Source organism: Rhinatrema bivittatum, chromosome 4 (assembly GCF_901001135.1).
Source record: "Rhinatrema bivittatum chromosome 4, aRhiBiv1.1, whole genome shotgun sequence".
Lineage (NCBI taxonomy): Eukaryota > Metazoa > Chordata > Amphibia > Gymnophiona > Rhinatrematidae > Rhinatrema > Rhinatrema bivittatum.
In genome coordinates, this window is record NC_042618.1 from 293,801,070 (window position 1) to 293,821,888 (window position 20,819).

At 46.2% G+C, this 20,819-nt stretch overlaps 1 protein-coding gene across 4 annotated transcripts in view; it reads left to right on the forward strand.

Annotated features, from left to right (window-relative positions):
• The window catches only part of LOC115090736, a 161,363-nt gene that overhangs the window by 31,794 nt on the left and 108,750 nt on the right, over positions 1–20,819 (forward strand). For all 4 annotated transcript variants that reach the window (XM_029600198.1, XM_029600201.1, XM_029600200.1 and 1 more), the window contains exon 4: positions 15,976–16,050. In XM_029600198.1, coding sequence (XP_029456058.1) covers positions 15,976–16,050 — 75 coding nt within the window. The remainder of the gene's footprint in view (positions 1–15,975; positions 16,051–20,819) is intronic.

The window sequence follows — 20,819 nt, forward strand, 5'->3', positions numbered from 1 at the left end:
CTCCGGTAAGTTTTTTTTTACCCGTTTTCGGTCAATTCCCATCGAGTTTGGCCCTCACAGCCTACTGGCCGTTGACCGTACCGCGGCTCAGTTTTTTCAGAGGCCATGGCGTCGGGGTTCTGTCTGTGCCCGGACTGTACTCGCACCATGTCCATAACAGACCCTCATTAAAGTCTGTGTAATGTGTCTTGGGTGTGAGCATGATGTCTTGACCTGCACCAAATGTGCCTTAATGACACCTAAAGGTCGCAAGGACAGAATGGAGAAAATGGAACTTCTCTTCTGTTCTCAAACCCCGACGCCGCCTATTGCATCAACATCGTCTGAACCGGCACCGTCCACTTCGCGCCAGTATTGGCCACCGGCCAGTGACTGCCCGGCATTGACGACTTCTCAGCCTTCGACTACCTCTACCCCCCTCAGGACCAAGGGGATCATAGAGAAAAGCATCGACACCAGAAGTCTCGGACCATCGAGGAAGGAAAATCATCGACCTCGCCATCGTCCGAGCCGCCATCGAAGAAACCCCGTCCAGAAAAGGCATCGACCCTTTCTGCGACCGGGTCACCGAGGCAACCCTCACCCGGACGGGTATCAGGAGCCGCAACTCCGCCTTTAACGGTGGTCCCTCCGGCTATGCCTCTGCCTCCTTCTTGCCTTCCGGAGCCAGGGCTGCTTGCTCCAGGTCTCCGTGAAGAACTGGACTGCATGGTTCAGAAGGCCATCGATAAGGCGATGCACAGACTCCAAGTTCCCCTGGCGCCAAAATCGGTGTTGGTCGCGGAACCGACCATTGATCCCATTCCGGCAGCATTGGCACCACTGCTGTCGAAGATGGAAGCGCTCATAGCCGCTTTTCCACTGATGGATCCTGGGTCACCGATGGCTCCGGTGCCTTCCCCGCTTACTCTGTCATCGGAAGGAGAAACACCGTTCCGCATTCCACCATTGGGAGTCCTGTCGATGCTTCAGCTATCGATGCCGAGGTGCCCATCGGCACCACCGAACCATCCATCGGTGCCCTCTGCCTTCATCGGTGCCTCCAGTACTTCCCTCGATGCATTCGGAGCCTAGACCGGGACCTCCAGGAATACCATTGTCCCGTCCTTCTCAGGTTCCTAGAGGGGCAGGTGCTGATCCCTTTGATACCTGGACTGACGATTCTTCTCAAGACACTGATGACTTGCCATCGTCAACTTCTCCTACTGAAAGCAGGAAGCGTTTTCCTCCAGAGGACCTATCCTTCATAAATTTTGTGAAGGAAATGTCTGAATTGGTTCCCTTCCAGTTGCAGACTGAACAAGATGACAGGCATCAAATGATGGAGCTGTTACAATTCCTGGATGCTCCCAAGGAAATAACATCCATCCCTAATCACCAGGTTCTTTTGGATCTCCTCAAAAAGAACTGGAAACACCCTGGTTCTGTTGCTCCAGTCAACAGAAAAGCTAATACCACTTATTTGGTCCAGTAAGCCCCAGGATTCCAGAATCCTCAGCTGGATCACCAATCTGTGGTTGAAGAATCTGCCCAAAAGAGGACAAAAAGATCAAAACCCCACTCTTCCTTTCCCACAGGTAAAGAACAGAAATTCCTGGATGCCATTGGTCGGCATGTCTTCCAGGGATCAATGCTCATCTCTCGGATCACCTCTTGCCAGCTGTATATGACCCAGTACAACAGGGTCTTATTCAAGCAGATACAGGACTTTGCAGAGTCCCTGCCTCAGCAATTCCAGGAACAGCTTCAAACCCTGGTACACAAGGGTTTTGAGGCAGGAAAGCATGAAATAAGATCCTCTTATGATATCTTCAACAACGCTTCCAGGGTGTCTGCAACTGCTAGTTTGGCAAGAAGGTGGGCCTGTCTTAAGTCTTCCGACTTGCGCTCTGAGGTACAAGACAGATTATCTGATCTGCCCTGCATAGGAGACAATCTATTTGGCGAACAGATTCAGCGGACGGTGGCGGAACTCAAGGAGCATCATGAGACCCCTCGCCAGCTCTCTCTGATGCCCTCTGAGTATTCCTCCAAACAGCCATTCAGGAAGGATACTAAAAAGTCATTCTTCCGTCCAAAGAAATCCTATCCACCACCGTCTAGAACTTGTTCCACAAGACCTTTCCAAAAGGCCCAGTCTCGTCAATCGTGGAAACAAAAGCTGCAGGCAGCTCCTCAGCCGGGCCCTGCTTCCGGCTTTTGACTCCTGCATAGAGAGCAGTAGCCAGTTTCCACTGCCTCAGATACCAGTGGGAGGTCGTTTGTGCCATTTCAACAACAGGTGGCACACAATCACCTCAGACCAGTGGGTACTTGCCATAATCTCGTAAGGTTATCACCTGAACTTTCTCTTCATCCCACCGGACTCCCTACCTCTTCCGACATGGAGAACATCCGACCACTCACTTCTCCTAGAGCAGGAGGTCTCCCTCCTCTTCCAGTCCAGAGCAATAGAGCCCGTGCCCTACTCCCACCAAGGCCTAGGATTCTATTCCCGGTACTTTCTAATCCCAAAAAAATCAGGCGGCATTCGTCCAATTCTGGACCTACGCGCCCTCAACAAGTACCTCCACCGAGAAAAGTTCAAGATGGTAACCTTGGGTTCCCTCCTTCCTCTTCTGCATAAAGGTGTCTGGCTTTGCTCTCTCGATCTCCAAGATGCGTACACACACATTGCGATAACTCCATCTCATCGCAGGTTCCTGAGATTTCTGTAGGCCCCAAGCACAATCAGTACCGAGTGCTACCATTTGGCCTGACATCTGCGCCATGAGTCTTCACCAAGTGCCTCGTAGTAGTAGCAGCATTCCTCAGGACTCAAGGTGTTCACGACTATCCCTATCTAGACAATTGGTTGATCAGGGCTCCCACTCAGCAAGCTGCTCTGTCGTCCCTATGTCTTACTTTACACACTCTGATTTCGCTAGGATTTCTCATCAACTACGCGAAATCCTGCTTAGTCCCATCTCAAACTTTATCATTCATAGGGGCAGACTTGGACACTTTGCAGGCAAAGGCATTTCTGCCTCGACAGCGAGCTCTCACTCTCATCTCTCTCACACACCAGCTACAGTCTCAGCACTGCATGACTGCATGCCACTTCCTCATCCTGCTGGGACACATGGCGTCTTCAGTACAGGTTACCCCAATGGCCCACTTGGCCATGAGAGTCATGCAGTGGACTCTAAGGTCACAATGGACTCAGTCCATCCAATCTCTATCAACCACTGTCCCCATCAACGACTCACTTCGTCAGTCTCTAGCCTGGTGGCAAAATCAGATCAATCTCCTCCGAGGCCTGCCCTTCCAGGCTCCATACTCTCAAATAATTCTCACCACCGATGCTTCCAACCTCGGCTGGGGAGCCCATGTTGCCGATTTGCAGACACGAGGAACTTGGTCTCCAGAGGAAGCCAAACACCAAATCAATTTCCTGGAGCTGCGAGCAATCAGATATGCTCTCAGGGTGTTTCAGGATCACCTTTCCAACCAGGTCATCCTCATTCAGACGGACAACCAGGTGGCCATGTGGTACATCAACAAACAGGGAGGGGTGGGCTCCTACCTACTGTGTCAGGAGGCTGCACAGATATGGGCGGAGGCCCTCTCCCATTCGATGTACCTCAGGGCCACCTACTTGCCGGGAGTGGACAATGTGTTGGTGGACAAGCTGAGTCACGCCTTTCAACCACACGAGTGGTCCCTCAACCCCACTGTAGCGGATTCAATATTCCAGTGTTAGGGTTACCCCCACATAGACCTCTTTGTGTCACCTCAGAACCGCAAAGTAGAGAACTTTTCTCTCTCACTCACAGCCAACACTCTCAGCCAAGAGATGCGTTCTCCCTCTCATGGACAACAGGTCTCCTATATGCATTCCCTCCACTTCCACGTCTCTTGAAGACTCTCGTGAAGTTACGTCAGGACAAGGGATGCATGATCCTGATAGCACCTCACTGGCCTCGCCAAGTATGGTTTACAATACTTCAGGACCTCTCCATTCGCAGGCACATTCCTTTGGGAAAGGACCCGCTTCTGATCACTCAGAACGATGGGTGCCTACGCCACCCCAATCTTCAAGCTTTGTCCCTGACTGTCTGGATGTTGAAAGGTTAATCCTTCAGCCACTTAACCTTTCGGAGCCAGTTTCCCGTGTCCTGATTGCTTCACTGAAGCCTTCCACAAGAAAGTCTTACCTCTACAAATGGAACAGGTTTGAGTCATGGTGTTCTTCTTAGTCCCTTGATCCCTTTACCTGTTCCACCTCAAAGTTTCTAGACTATCTATGGCACTTGTCAGAGTCAGGTCTAAAAACTTTCTCCATCAGAATGCATGTCTGTGCGGTGGCTGCCTTCTATAAAGGTGTCGGGGATGTTCCTATTTCAGTACAACCCCTCGTGACACGTTTTCTGAAAGGCTTGCTTCACCTCAAGCCTCCACTGCGTCCTCAGGCCCCTTCTTGGGACCTTAATCTGGTTTTAGGTCGGCTCATGAAACCACCGTTCGAGCCTCTCCAATCCTGTGATCTTCGCTTTCTCACATGGAAAGTGATTTTTTTTTTGGGCAATAGCATCTGCTCGCAGAGTTAGTGAGTTACAGGCCCTAGTTACCTATCCACCTTATACTAAACTTCTGCAGGACCGGGCAGTACTCCACACTCACCCTAAGTTCTTACCTAAGGTAGTATCGGAGTTTCACATTAATCAATCCATTATACTACCTACCTTCTTTCTCAGGCCCCACTCCAATCCAGGAGAACAGGCTCTGCATACCCTTGACTGCAAACGAGCTCTAGCCTTCTATCTAGACCGTACAGTTGCCCACAGGAAAAGCACTCAATTGTTTGTCTCTTTTCATTCCATCAAATTGGGGCAGCCTGTGGGTAAGCAGACTCTCTCCTCCTGGTTGGCGGACTGCATATCCTTTTGTTATCAACAAGCAGGCATTCCACTTCAAGACCGTGTTAAAGCATACTCTGTGAGGGCCATGGCAACTTCAGTAGCACACCTATGCTCTGTGCCGCTTCCTGACATTTGCAGGGCTGCAACCTGGAGTTCTCTCTCAATACTTTACAGCCCATTATTGCTTAGACAAGGCCGTAAGACAAAATTCCATCTTCGGCCAGTCTGTGTTGCGCAACGTTTTTACAACTTGATGTACCAACACCCTTCCACCTGCCCGTTAGGGTTCAGGATGCCCTCTACCAAATTCCACCCCAGTCCTTGTACCTATTGCACATCTTGGGTACATTTGGTGCATTTCTCGGACATCCTCAGCTTGGTACTCACCCATATGTGAGGACTATATTCCTGCTTGTCCTGTGAGAAAGCAAATGTTGCTTACCTGTAACAGGTGTTCTCACAGGACAGCAGGATGTTAGTCCTCACAAAACCCGCCCGCCACCCCGCAGTGTTGGCTTCATTACGTTTTCTTATTTTATTTTTTGGCACTTCCTGTAGCTTTCAACAAGACTGAAGGGGGGCCCCTGCTGGCTGCAGGATTAGTGCCAAGCTGGGCATGCCCAGTAGGTGCCAGTCAAAGTTCTAGAAACTTTGACATAAGTGTTCCGTGATTGGGCTCCATCCTGTGATGTCACCCATATGTGAGGACTAACATCCTGCTGTCCTATGAGAACACCTGTTACAGGTAAGCAACATTTGCTTAACCTAGTTTAGGGTCAGAAATATACAAATGAAATTCTATATAATGCTTTATCAGTAATCATTTGAGAGGGAATTTATGCTAGTATGTTGTATGGCACTCTGCCTCTCCATAAAGTACCTTATTATTTAATGTCTAAAATTTATATTTTTATAGCATTTAATAAAAACCTTTCCTCTTATAGCTAGTGGCTTTAAACTTTCTTATTTTCAATGAACCACAACAACTGGTGACCCAGATGGGACCTAGAGGAGATGGTAGGTGAGATTGCTTGCTTGACTGCTCTGTTTAAGGTAGAGGGGCATGATGGTCTTTTCCTTACCTTCATCCTCTATCCACTGCCAGCTAGCTTTCTCTCTCCTCTACTCTAGAAAGGAAACCTGTTGATTTGAGTTGTTGTCTTGCAGAGCCACAGCTGGAGAAAACTTTATTAGGATAGGCTTTAAGATTTATAGTTTGATAGGCATAGAGTTATAGTTAGGGATGTTAGGGTCCTTATCAGACCAGGACATACACAGTTTACTTGGATCAAACAGACATATGCAGTTTACTGGGGTTATTGGAGGGTTATTCTGTGATAATTAGATTAGATATAAGATAGATAAGATTTAGATAAGATAATCACAGAACTAACAGGTTTAAAAGTTTAAAGGCACAGTGCTCAATTTTAAGGTAAGGTATAATGGGACGTCAAGCAGGTGCAAGTAAATTAGAGAAAAAAATTGAAGTACTTGTCAGTATGTGTTTTGTTTGCAAGAGAGTGAAAAACTGCAGTACTTGTTAATGTGAAGGTATAATAACTGTCTGTGGGCAATGTGTTACGGAGTAATGACTTTCTCTAGGTAATGTGTAATACTGAGTAATGTGTAGATACAGTTTAGTAGTTGCTGTCAATTTAAGGTAAATAGTTTTAATAGTTTTGTATAGTTAAGATAATTAATACTTTTAAGAAGCTTTATTTGTTTTATGTTCTGTTTTGTTTGTAATCTGTGTGTGAAAGGAAGGCAGAAATATTTGAGTATGGCTGCAACTCTATCTCTACCACCCCCCCCCCCCCAAAAAAAAAACCAAAAACCCTTCCATCGGGGGAAAGAGTGGGTAGCTGAACTTTCACTTCCCTGCTCTCAGCCAGGCACCGGCGATTCTTGCCGTCTCACGTGTGACAGATCTGCCCCTCCCCCCTCTCTCCCTCTATGCCTCGATCGGCCTTTTGCCTTGCATGTGGAGAGCCTGCCTCGGAGGGGACGGCTCCTCTGCACCGGAGAGATCAGCTGGTCGTTCCCGGTATGGCAGATGCGCTGCAAGGATGGCCTCATTCCTGCAAACCGCGGGAACGGCAGTCTTTTTGGCTCCAAACCTCACTGAAGATTCTGAGCCTGATGGGGGCAGGGACCCGATTTTTTTCCTCACTCCCCCCCCCCCCCCCCTTGATTTAAGCCGCGTGGACCTCCCAGATGCCAGTTCTGACCCAGGCAAATCTCCAGGACTTTTTTCAGCTGATTTTGTTCTCCTCATGCATAAGGCCTATGGTGCCAGCCTTCTACAACAGGATGACCCACCAGATCCTCAGCTGCCTGCCTGCCTTCCTCCTGCCAAGGTCCCTAGATCAGCTGCAGCACAGGGGCCCAGGTCCCCAGACTCAAGGGGCGAACCGGGTTCAGGTGGTCCTAGGGGTTCCGGTCCCTCCGGCCCCCACTGATCCGCCCGCTCCAATACTGGACCCCGACCCAGATGCCAATGTTCTCGCTCTGAATCCACCAATAGAGGGGGGGTGACCCCAGGGTGTTGCGTCTCTTCCAGCGTGAAGAGCTGGATCCGCTTATACCCCATATTCTGGCTGAGTTGGGCTTAAATGCCCCTCCAGAGGGCAACATGTCTGCCGCAGCTTCTAGCAACGTCGACTCAGTCCTCGCCTGCCTGAGGGCACCCCCACGCACCTTCCCTTTCCATCCGATGCTAATGCAGTTACTGCTCCGGGAATGAGAGACGCCGGAAGCCGGTTTGCGCGTGGGCAGAGCCATGGACAAGCTGTACCCGCTTCCAGACCCGTGTCTGGATATGCTCTGGGTCCCTAAGGTGGACGCCTCGGTCTCCGCTGTCACGAAGCGCACTACAATCCTAGTCGTGGGGACGATTGCATTGAAAGATCTTCAGGATCGCGAATTGGAGGTCTACCTCAAAAAGATTTTTGAAGTCCGAGCGCTCGGTGTCTAGGCGACAGTCTGTAGCAGTCTCATGCAGCAGGCAAGCCTTCAGTGGATTTAGCAACTACTCAGTAGGGATGTGAATCGTTTTTTGACGATTTAAAACAATCATCAGATATATTTTAAATCGTCAAAAATCATTAAGAGTCGCGATACAATAGAAATTCCCCCGATTTATCCTGAAAAATCGTAAATCGGGGGAGAGCGGGGAAAACCGGCACACCAAAACAACCCCTAAACCCACCCCGACCCTATAAAACAAATCCCGTACCTGGTGGTCCAGTGGGGGCGCGGGGACCGATCTCCCGCTCTCGGTCCATTGGCGCCATTTTGGCTGCCACTCAAAAATGGCGCCGATGGCCCGATAAAAAAAAACAACCCACCCGACCCTTTAAAAACGACCCCTTAGCTTCCCCCACCCTCCCGATCCCCAAAACATTTTAAAATTACCTGGTGGTCTAGTGGTGGTCCCGGGAGCGATCTCCCATTCTCAGGCCGTCGGCTGCCACTCATAAAGATGGCGCTGATGGCCCTTTGCCCTTACCATATGACAAGGTATCCGAGCCATTGGCCGGCCCCTATCACATGGTAGGAGCACTGGCTGGCCGGCGCCATCTTTAAAGATGGCGGCGGCCGTATTTAAAGATGGCGGCGGCCATCCAGTGCTCCTACCATGTGACAGGAGCCGGCCAATGGCACGGATACCCTGTCACATGGTAAGGGCAAAGGGCCATCGGCGTCATCTTTATGAGTGGCAGCCGACGGCCCGAGAACGGGAGATCGCTCCCAGGACCACCACTAGACCACCAGGTAATTTTAAAATGTTTTGGGGGGCTCGGGAGGGTGGGGGAAGTTAAGGGGTCGTTTTTAAAGAATCGGGTGGGTTTTTTTTTTATCGGGCCATCGGCACCATTTTTGAGTGGCAGCCAAAATGGCGCCGATGGCCCGAGAGCGGGAGATCGGTCCCCGCGCCCCCACTGGACCACCAGGTAATCGTAAAGTTTTGGGGGGTTGGGGGGGGGGGGGGAAGGTAAGGGATTCGTTTTATAGGGTCGGGGTGGGTTTAGGGGTTGTTTTGGTGGTAAGGGGTTAATTTTAAAGGGTCGGGCCTCACTAAAAAAAAAATAACGATGTGAATCGGAACCAATTCTGATTCACATCACCCCCGATCAGATTTTTTCCCCCCTCTAGCCAAATCCGATCGTTAAGACGATCGGGCACACGATTCACATCTCTACTACTCAACACCAAGTCCTCCCGTCTGCAGAGGCGGAACAGGCAGAACGGCTGGAAGGCGCCATTGTGTATGGGGCGGATGCCCTCTACATTCTTCTCGGGGTGCAGGCCAGAGCTATGGTTTAGGCGGTGTCCGCTAGATGTCTCCTCTGGCTTCGTAATTGGGCAGTGGACTCCTATTCTAAATCACAGTTGGGCACTCTCCCATTCAAGGGTAAGTTGCTCTTCGGGGAGGATCTGGAGCAGCTTATTAAATCTCTTGGGGACAATAAGGTGCATAAGCTGCCGGAGGACCGCCCTCGGCAATCCAAATCCTTTTTTTCTTCGCGCTCTTGGTTCAGGAGTCAGCACAGGTACAACAGGCCGAGAGGGGCGGCCAAAGACCCACCTCCACTAGATCCCAGTCTTGGTTTTATTCCTTTCGTGGCTGATGGCTGTTCCGGGATATGACCCCTTCAGATTCCATCTCAAAGTCCTCCCAATGAAATGCAGCTGGCCCATTCCTCCGCTCTTTTCTTAGGTGGATGTCTGTCCCTTTTTCTCAAGGAATGGACCAACATCACGTCGGATCAGTGGGTCCTCGATGTGATCTTAGTGTTTGGGTAATTGCCAGGTTCTTGTGGCCTGGTTTGGCCTCTGTTGGAAACATGATGCTGGGCTTGATGGACCCTTGGTCTGACCCAGCATGGCAAGTTCTTATGTTCTTAACTATAAGAAATTGCAGAAACAAAAACTGGCAACAATATCTAGAAAAACTAAGAGAAGTTGTGAAAGTAGTCAGGAAAGCAAAGATGCTACTAGAAGAAAAAATATATATATATTAGTGATGGGAGGAATGCAAAAGTGGCATTGTGAGACTCAGAGGTTAAGGTATCATGACTTTTTAGTTTTCCTAGAAGCCTCTCATGAGGGACTTTGTCAAACGCCTTCTGAAAATCAAAATACTGTTAATCTACCGGTTAACCTTTATTCACATGTTTATTAACCCCTTAAAAAAAAAAGCAGATTTGTGAGGCAAGACTTCCCTTGGGTAAATCCATGCTGATTGTGTTCCATTAAGGCATGTCTTTCTATATGCTCTTTGATTTTGATCTTTAGAATAACATAGAAACGACGGCAGAAGAAGACCAAACGGCCCATCCAGTCTGGCCAGCAAGCTTTGCTCTTTTTTTTTTTTTTCTTATACTTATCTGTTACTCTTGGCTCTTAGTAACCCTTTTGGTTCTATTTCCCTTCCACCCCCACCATTAATGTAGAGAGCAGTGTTGGAACTGCATCTAAGTGAAATATCTAGCTTAATTAGTTAGGGGTAGTAATAGTTACCACTATTTTTCTTGGCACTAAAGTCAGGCTCTCACTGGCCTATAGTTTCCTGGATTGCTCCTGGAGCCCTTTTTTAAATATCAGGGTTACATTGGCCACCCTCCAGTCTTCAGATACAATGGATGATTTTAATGATAGGTTACAAATTTTAACTAATAGATCTGAAATTCCTTCAGAACCCTGGGATGCATACCATCTGGTCCAGGTGATTTACTACTCTTTAGTTTGTCAGTCTGGCCCACTACTACTTCCAGGTTCATAGTGATTTGGTTAAGTTCATCTGACTCAGCCTTGAAAACCATTTCCAGAACCAGTATCTTCCCAGCATCCTCATTAGTAAACACAGAAGCAAAGAACTCATTTTGTCTTTCTACAATGGCCTTCCCATGTTCTCTTGATGACCGCTGCAGTATAAGCCATGTGAGAAGTGGTTGTGTTCTCCGACCTTCCATACCCAGTAGTCCTGAGTCAAGATTATCTCCGTTTTACAAACTTATGGAAACAACTCATGGATGTGTGGGACAGTAGATCCAGAGGGGGGAGGCACTTGAGACAGAGCCGGAGTATGCCCCGGGCATGACTTGGATGCTTGACCAGACATGGCCAAATTAGGGGGAGGGTATGTGATTGAGCTCGGTTCAAGGTTTTAATCCAGTTCTTCTTAAGGCAGAACACCACAAAGGATTCTTGGTGAAGGGAGGTTCCCTTCACACTACCATAAAAACCTAGGCCTAGAAAGGCTTGGGGAGGCCCCAGGGAGCTGGTAGGACTTCATGATACACACAGATCATAGACATTTACCTGTTAGTTCTGCCAGATGTAAGGTGAGCTACTGTCTTGATTCTTGTATCTTTGAAGCACTGTCAATAAATTTCTGCATCATAACTAAGTTGGTCCAGTCTTGTATTCCTGAGCGTTTCCTGAGGCCTCAGCAGGCATGAATATGCTACAATCCTGAAGGTGATTCTGCCCAAATGGATTTATAAAAAGCTCCAAATCATTTCAATATTCTTTCAACTTGAAGAGCTCTAAATCAGAGCTGAAAGAGCCTTCATGTCAAGCAGAAGTCCAAATATATTGTGAAATTCTCGCAGGTGAGTACACCTGCCCCTCATTTCCTCTTTCAGTCTGTCAGTCACCAAGTACATCACAGAGCTCATTTCTTGCTGCAGAGATAAGCCTGCATCTTCTGCCTTTTCCCCAGGCATCTTTTTCTTCTTCCTAGTTCTATGTTTTGTGGAATGTCATATTCTTCAGCTACTTGAAAGCCAGCTGCAATGGCTGCCTCCACTATTCATTTCGATTCTCTTTCCAAAAAAAAGCCAAGATTTTCCATGTCAGCAGCAGTTTCTTTGGATCTTGTACAATATTAACTCTCCTAAGTATTGTACTCTAAAATGGAAGTAGAATTACAAAGGGAAAGCTCAACAGACTGTTCCATAAACTGTCAGCTTTGCTTCTGCTCTCCAAGTTCTCAAGAGCATTGACACTCATTTTTTCAAACATCTCAACTAAATGGTCAAAACTCTGATATATCGCTTGTACAGCATCTTCCTTTGCACGCCATCATGTGCTGACTTGTGTTTCAGGGAAACTTCTAGCTTGTCCTTCATTCTTTTCCAGTGACTAGTGGAACCCACAAAGAACATGATCAGGGCTTCCGTTGTTCGAATAAAGGTAACAACAATTAGAACACCAGAACTAGCATGCACACAAGTCAAGTTCAGAGAATTTTTATCGCTGTTAATAAATACAACTTTGTGGTTTTGTTTTAGCTACCTTGCTTTAACACCACTGATGCATTATTTATTTATTTATTTATTTATTTATTTATTTATTTATTTATTTATTTTATATACCGACATTCGATCGAGATATCACATCGGTTTCCAGATAACTAAAGGAATAGGGTGGTAACAGCCCTATTTTACATTATAACATGGTAATAAATATAACAAGAATATTTATAATACAATTGGCTTTTTCAATTTTCAAAAGAAAATCCATGTGAATTAAGACTTTCAAGGATTAAGACTTCATATTCAGCAGCATCTTTCTGCATGATTTTAGTGAAACTGAGGAAGGTTGCCCAAATTTCTACTTGACTCTTCTCATAGTGTATCAGAACCTATGGTCATGCTACCAGTAAGTCCTAAGTGTTAAGTATCAGCTAGTTAGTGCAGGATGGATTGTAGGGGCAGGTTCCATTAAAATATAGACCCTCCCTCCTCGGAGTCTGGAATGGCCATCCCCCTAGTAAACATATATAGTAGTGCTCTGGCTAGAGCTCAGTAAGCATTCCCTTTTGGTTTGCACAAGTGTAGGAGGTAGCTAGAAGCTTAGCTTTTGTTGTTTTACAGGTCCAGTCAGAGGAGCCAAGCAAGCTCTGTTTGATGGTCCTGACCAGGATTGGGAGGGGTTTTTCCTTTCTAGTCCACCCACTGGCTAGTTTGGATTTTTCTCTGGGTACATTTTTTGGAATTTACTGTTTAAGTGGTAGGAGCCTGTTCACCTCCTGGGTCCAGGGAATTGAGTAACCTGGGTCTGACTAACCTGTGCAGGTTAGGGAAGACTTGCCCTCCATGAGTATGGAGGGCAATATCATTTGCTGCACATTGCAAAAAGCTGAGCATTCAGCAGTTGTGTTTCTAGCTGGCTCCAGCTTTTTGGAGCAAGTTGATCCAGTCCAGGCTTTATCCTAAGGCATATAGGCATTTGTAATCTAGCTTTTCTAAGGGAAAGCATTATTGAAGTCAGAACTACTAGTCCCAGAATTCTATAGCTAAAATTCAGGAATGGATCTTCCTGTTTTCAATACCTAGAGCCAGTAAGCAATCCTTTTCAAGATCCACACCATGTAGTGAGTCCTCTCTTGGCATTGCATGCTGGTGCACAAGTGTTTCTAGGGTGTATATACAGTACTTATACCATCGGAAAGCTTTCTATACAATTTGTGGTGTAGCAGAAAGTGCTAAATTAGGGATCATGGGGCAGTTCTGTTAGGCAGAAAGGAAGGTCAAGTGAGTGTGAAGAGAAATACCCACATGATATGTATATTTAAAGCATGTTCGAATTTCCATTTTACAGAGGAGCAACTAGGCAATGGCTCTGATGGCCCAGGACCAAATGGCCTTCGGGAAAGGCAGCACTTATGAGTGCTGCCTGCTAGCCCAGAGGAGGACACTGAGTCTTGACTTTTAGAGAAGCGCCTAACACCTAAGCAGCAGCAGCCCATGATGGAGGAGGAGGAGGAGAAGACCCAGCTAGCTGCTACTCTTTCACTCACACCAGATCTTGGGCAGTGGCCAGCAGGAGGGGCAGCCAGCAGAGGAGGAGCTAATCTCTCTTAAAGAAGAGGAGAGACACATCATTGACATTAATTCCAGCGTGTTAGAGGAGACTGCAGGATTCAGGACTGAGATGCATGGCCCCCGTGATATTCTGAGGAAGGAGATGCAGGGAGTGTAGCCGGAGCTATGGGGCATTTGGCAAGAAATGTAGATCCAGATTGCAATGTGAATGGACATGCTACAGAGGGTTCCCCACCGACAGCCATAGGCCCCACCAGCTCCATATTACATAATGACCCACTGGATGAGCCACTACCAGCTCAGATGGTTCCTCCTCACACCAGAGCTCCACCTGCACTGTTAGCAGCTCCACCTAGTCTTCCACTACCACCCATCATTGTACCACCTCCGCTCATGGAGCCTGCAGCATCACCACCACTACTACCAGAGAACGATGCTCCCATTTCTCCAAAAGAACAGGTGGCTGAGGAGGAAGGATCCACCACAGCTGCCAGCCCATCTTCTCAGCTGACTCAGAGCCCTGCAGGCCCCTCCAGCAGTTACGTTGATGTGCCACTGCAACCAGGTCCTACCGTATGTCCTCCAAGGGCAGCGTCATTTGTGACAGGATACCTCTGTGGAGGAGGCCAGAGTTGGAAATCCAAGGACCAGAGCTTCCCCTCCCTGAAAAAGAGAGGTGACCAAAGAAGCACTAAATTGATTTAATGTATTAGTTATCACATTGAGCACCCCATGTAAATAAATGCACATTCATCTTTGAAGATATCTTTATATCAGAATGTTCCTTTCCTCTGTAGCTTGCCATTGATCTGATGTATCGTCTGCAGCTCTTCCTGACTCAGTTCATATGTCTCCTCCTCCTTTTCATCCAGATGATCTTTTAGTCCCTCTGGAAGAGGCACGCCTCTGGTTTTGGCAAGGTTATGAAGCAATAAATAGTAAGAATCCACCCAATTATTTAACAAAACACAAAGCTTTATGTATACATGGCCATTATAAATGGCTTTAACTAGGCGTTAATCATCAATGGATGTCTTTGGGTCAAAATAAGACTGCCAAGATTTTAATCATAGGTCAGCATCTATAGATCTAGATAGTCTTTTTGTGGCATTACTCTTTTTATTTTATTTGTAATAATTGCACTTAGAATACTTATCTGTTACAAAGTTGGTGGTTTTTAAAGGTGAGGACAGCCTAATATAAGTGCGGGAAATGCTCCCTCAGCTCAGGTTATTTCCTGAACTTGTATTGGGCTGTCCTCGCCTCTTAAAAAAAAAAAAAAAAAAGACTACTCTTTAATATGTTCATATGCAAAAACATTTAGCTGGATAACCTAGAAGTTATTCTAGGTTATCTATAAGGGTTATCTCCTCCTCCTCTGTTATTTCTCCCTCCTCAGCCATTGTAATATGAGTATCTGTAAGGCCATGAATGTCATATTGAAAAGGGAATCTACACCCAGTAGGTCCCAGTAACACACACTACCATCTCCCTTAATAGCCCTGTATGTCTCAATTTCTCCCAATCTGTTCCAGTAATCTCCAGTATAATTCTGTATGTCCCAGTTATGGCCCAGTCTATCCCTGGTACACTCACTCCCACCCCACTGTATTACCCAGTCAGTCACAGTGACCCCTGTATGAGTGGTATCCCAATTTGCCCCCAGTAGATCTGTCTGTCCCTGTTACACTCCTTCCCACCCCCTAGCCTGGTCCTGTGTCTACTCATCCAGAGAAGCCAGCTCACCTAAGGCCAAGTCCAACTTCAAAAGAAAAATGTACACTTGTGTGCTCTGAGTAATAGTAAGTGTACTCACGTATGTTTGATCATGTTTGCACATATGTCACTTTTAAAATAGCTCATTATGGGCATACATGCAAACCCCATCTCAAACACACCCCTAACACACCACTTTTTTTCCGCATGCAATTTTAATTGTAAACACGCATATGTGCGTGTATGTGGCCCCTTATTAAAATACTGATTATGTAAGATCGGGCCACATACACACACATATGCCCATTTTTCCTTGCATAAGCCTTTAAAAATTCACCTTTAAGTGCACTTAACACTGGTAAATGAGCTTTTGAAAATTGCTACAATAATGTTACATTTACATTTTTGTTTTCCTTTGAATATTATACTGATGCTTTATTAGCTATACTGGAAATGAAAGAGCACAAATGTTAATAAGGGAACTAAGAGCGCTAATCTTAAACTGTTCTTACTCTCCTTATCAGAATGTGAGATGGATGAGCTTCACTTGGAAAGAAAATAGGAGGAAAGAACTTCAGGAAGTTCTCTGGGAACTCCAGGTGAGTGGAATATAATCCTCTGCTCTGGGTGAAAAGCCAAATGACATCAATATTGCAAGCACCACATATTATGGCTATCACTGAGAGAAAATAAGGTGTGAGACCAATAGGTAATATTGTTCCATGTAGACAGAAGTAGTAGTCCAATAAAATCTTCAAATTGGTATTTATTTTAAGCATCAAAACAAAGTTTCGGAGAAATGCAGTCCCCATAACACAGCTGTGTTTTGCTGTAGGAGCTGCGTCGGGAGGGGCCCACGGGGATCAAATTTGTTTATCTGGTGAAGATTGACTGACTGAAAAAAACAATCCCTGAGTCAAAAGGGCTGAAATTGTGCAATGTGCTAGCAGTGAGAAATATCCATTAATTCATTGTATTCATAAAGCCCTGTTTCCTATGGCAGGTTCAAGGTAAATTCTGCAGCAAGAGTTTTAAAATTGTGTTAAAAGTTTTGAAATTCTGTGGCACTCGTTGCCATACATTTGTGCATCTGCATGCTTCTCCCAGCTGCCTTGGTGCTTGATGTCGGAAGTCACCACAACCACATCAGGCCTCAGCTGTTCCCACCCTGCATTTCTTGAATAGCCAGCAAGGTACTCGGGAGGTTGCAGTACATCTGGATACTTCTCCCAGCTGCCTCTGTGGTTGACTTCTGAAGTCACCACAAATCACTTGAGCTGCTCTCACCCTGAACTCCTTGAGCAGACAGACATGTACTAGAAAATTTGCAATTCATCTACATCATAATTTTTACACCATCCTTAGAGAACACTCTAACCTCTTTTGGTTTCTATCAACTTGCTGGAGATACATGTCATAGTATTACCTTAGGTCAGTAGATTTTTTCCTCTCTTTATTTTCTATGGCTCTACTGATGCTAATTTTCCCCAATCTTATTCTCTGCTGCAAACTACTACTAATATCAAGTTTACTGTCTCCATTCTTTACCTCATCTGCCATTCTGTCTTCACTCCTATCCACTGCTCTTGAACTTCAAAGTTTCTTCCTCTTATCCAGCTATCTCCATTCTCTTTGATAGCATCTTATCCGTGTTGCTGTCGTCACACCTCCACTTCTCTTCTTCATATTCTCCTGCTACTCCTTTTACTCTTAGCTGAGCCAATCCCAATCCTAATCCTTCAAGACAATTTTCACCTTATCTGTGCACCTCAAACTTACATAGTAACATAGAAATGATGGCAGAAAAAGGCTAAATGTTCAAGTCTGCCCAGCAAGTTTCTTAAGATAGTAACTGCTGCTCTATGCAGTTTACCCCCATATTTCTGTTAAGGATAGTAACTGCTGTTCTGTACAGGTTACCCCCAAGCTTTATATTAGGGTAGTAATATTTACAATCAAAACCAAGCAACTATCAAACCACTAACAAAATTACTGCTAGCAATATTTTTATGGGGTAAACATCCTTCTTGATAATTCGGACAATACTGCTTGAATGTGCTTTGCTTTTGGACTTGACCATAGACGCTATCCTGTACTTTATCTCTAATGTCTGCATATCAGTACCCCGAACTGTAAAAGTTGGACCCTAATGTTGGCTGTTGTCTGAATCCCATTCTTCTTTTTTCCCCCGCTGTTGAAATGGAGAGTGATTGTTGAAGTTGTGGTAGAAGAATCAAGGCTAATTGATTAAGGGTAGTAATCCCCATGCCTTCTGTTAAGGATAGTGACTGCCGCTATATGCACCTTTCATTTCCAATCTCTAGCCCTTAGGGATCCATAGTGTTTATCCCATGCCTTTTTGAATTTGTTTACTGTTTTTCTCCTCACTACCTTTTCTGGAAGGGCATTCCAGACATCTGCTACCCTCTCTATTAACAAATATTTCCTGATGTTGGTTTTGAGTCAACCTCGCTGGAGTTTCATTTCATGACCCCTAGTTCTATGGTTTCCTTTCCAGTAGAAAAAGTTTGAAGTTCATACATCATTAAAACCTTTCAGGTATGTGAATGTCTTTATTATATCTCCCCTGCACCTCCTCTCTTCCAGGGTATACGTATTTAGATCCTTCAGCCTCTCTTCACAAGTATTCCAATACAGACCCCCCCCTCTCCCCCCAACATTTTGGTCGCTGTTCTCTGGACCACCTCTGTCCTGTCTATTCTTTTTGAGATAGGGTCTCCAGAACTGAACCCAGTTCTCCATGTGAGGCCTCACCAAGGACTTGTACAAGGGTATTATCACACCCTTTTTCTTACTGGTTATTAGGGATGTGCATTTGTTTTAGACAAAATAGGAAATATAGTCTATATTTCCTATTTCGTCGCGGTTCAGGAGGGCCTGAAAATGATAGGAAAACCCCATGAAATTTCATGTGGTTTTCTTATCGTTTGGGGGGGGGGGGGGGGGGGGGAGAGAGAGGGTACACAGAAAAAAAAAAACCCCAAACCCACCTCAACCCTTCAGATCTAATTATTTACAATCCCCCACCCTCCCGACCCCCCCCCCAAAAAAAAAACTTGCCTAAAGTCCCTGGCGGTCCAGCAAAGTCCTGGGAGCGATGTCCCCCTCTCTGGCTGTCGGCTGCCACTAATCAAAATGGTGCCGATGGCCCTTAGCCCCTGTCACATGGTAAGGGCAATCAATGCCATTGGCCGGCCCCTGTCACATGGTAGGAGCATGGATGGCCCGTGCCATTTTTTTAAGATGGCGCCGGGACCCCTGCTGGACCATCAGGGACTTTAGGCAAGTTTGGGGGGGGGGGGGGGGAGGGAGGTGAGGGATTGTAAATAATTAAATCTGAAGGATCAGGGTGGGTTGTTTTTTGTTTTTTTTATCGGGACAGCCGAAAAAAAAACGGTCAGAGCCGCGGAAACGAAATTTCCCGTGGTTCCACGAAACCGGAAATGATTACTGGTACGATACACATCTCTACTGGTTATTCCGTTCTCTCTATGCAACACAGAATTCTTCTGGCTTTAGTTATCACCTTGTCACATTGCTTTGCTGTCTTCAGATCGACAGACGATTACCCCAAGGTCCCTCTCCCAGTCTGTGCATATTAGTCTTTCACCCCCCCCCATCATCACATACAGCTCTTTTGGATTGATTCACCCCAGATGCATGACTCTGCACTGCTTGGCATTAAATCACAGATGCCAAGTCTTTGACCACTCTTCAAGCTTTCTTAAATCACTTTTCATTCTCTTTACTCCTTCAGGGATGTCCTTTCTGTTACAGATCTTAGTACCATCTGCAAACAGACACACTTTACTTTCTGTCCTTTTTGCTATGTTACTCACAAAAATATTGAACAGAACCTGTCCTAAAACTGATACCTGTTGAGTTCCACTTAACACTGTTCTCTCTTCAGAGTAGATTCTATTTACCATTACACCCTGTCTCCTGCCAGTCAAACAGTTTGTAATCTGCTCCACCACCTTGGCGCTCATTCCCAAGCTTCTATTTTATTCACGAGCCTCCTGTATGGGACCGTATCAAAATATTTCCTGAAATCCAAGTAAATTGCATTGAACCCTTTTCCTTGATCCAGTTCTCTTGTCACCCAATCAAGAAAAAAATCAATCAGATTTTTTGGTCAGAACCTTTTCTTGGTGAATACAAGATGCTTTGGGTCCTGCAACCCACCAGACTGGAGATAATTATCTTTTCCTTCAGCAGTATCTCCATTAATTTTCCAACCACCAAGGTAGGGCTGACTGCCTATGGTTTCCAGCTTCCTCTCTGCTACTGCTCTTGTGAAGCAAATCTACAACCACTTTTCTCTAGTCCTGCGGCACTACTCCTGTTTCCAGGGATAAATTGAATGTCTTTCAGCTGACCCTCCAGCACATCTCAGAGCTCCCTTAGTATCCTGGGATGTACCTCATCTGGCCCCATGGCCTTATCCACTTTCAGTTTTCCTAGTTCTTCCCATACATTCTCCTCTGTAAATGGGATTGCATCTACGCACTTCTATCCATGGTCTTGTCAACCAGCAATGGTCTATCTCCAGGTCTTCTTTAATGAACACCGAATTGAAGTATTTACTGCATTTAATATTTCTGCTATTTCTTCATCTTTTTACACACAGTGGGGCAGATTTTCAAAGCCTATGCACACCCGGCCTAAAGCCCCGGGATGCGCGGGGCCTCCAGGCACAGCGGCCATTTGCCGCTGTGCTCAGGATCGCGGGCCGGCCGTTGGCGGGTGCGCGCAACCTACGCCTGCCCGGAGGCAGGCGCAACTTATAAAATAAAGGTGGGGGGGGATTTAGGTAGGGCTGGGGATCGGGTTAGATAGGGGAAGGGAGGGGAAGGTGGGGAGGGGGGCCCCGAGGGAGGAACAGGGAAAGCCATCGGGGCTCCCCTAGGGCTTGGCGCACACAAGGTGCACTAGTGTGCATGTTATAAAATGGGGCGTAGATTTGTGCGCGCCAGGTTGCGCGCACAAATCTACACCCGCGTGTAGCTATTAAATATGGCCCATTGCTTCTTGTCACCTTTCAATTTCACTATACCACCTTGGGCCTTCCTCACTTCTTTGATATATCTGAAAAATGTTTTCTCACCTTGGCAATCCTTTCTGCCACTTGACCTTTTGCTTTCCTGATTTCTTTTCTTCATCTCCCTAACTTTTACCAGGTATTCTTCCTTGTCTTCCTCGTTTTGGGATCCTTTGTACTTCTTGAATGCTTTTTTTCCCTTTATTTTTTCAGCTAACTTCTTTGAGAACCAGATCATTTTTTACCTCTTATATTAGTTTACTTTTCTAACATAAAAGTCTGTTTCCTTAAGCCAGACCATTGTTG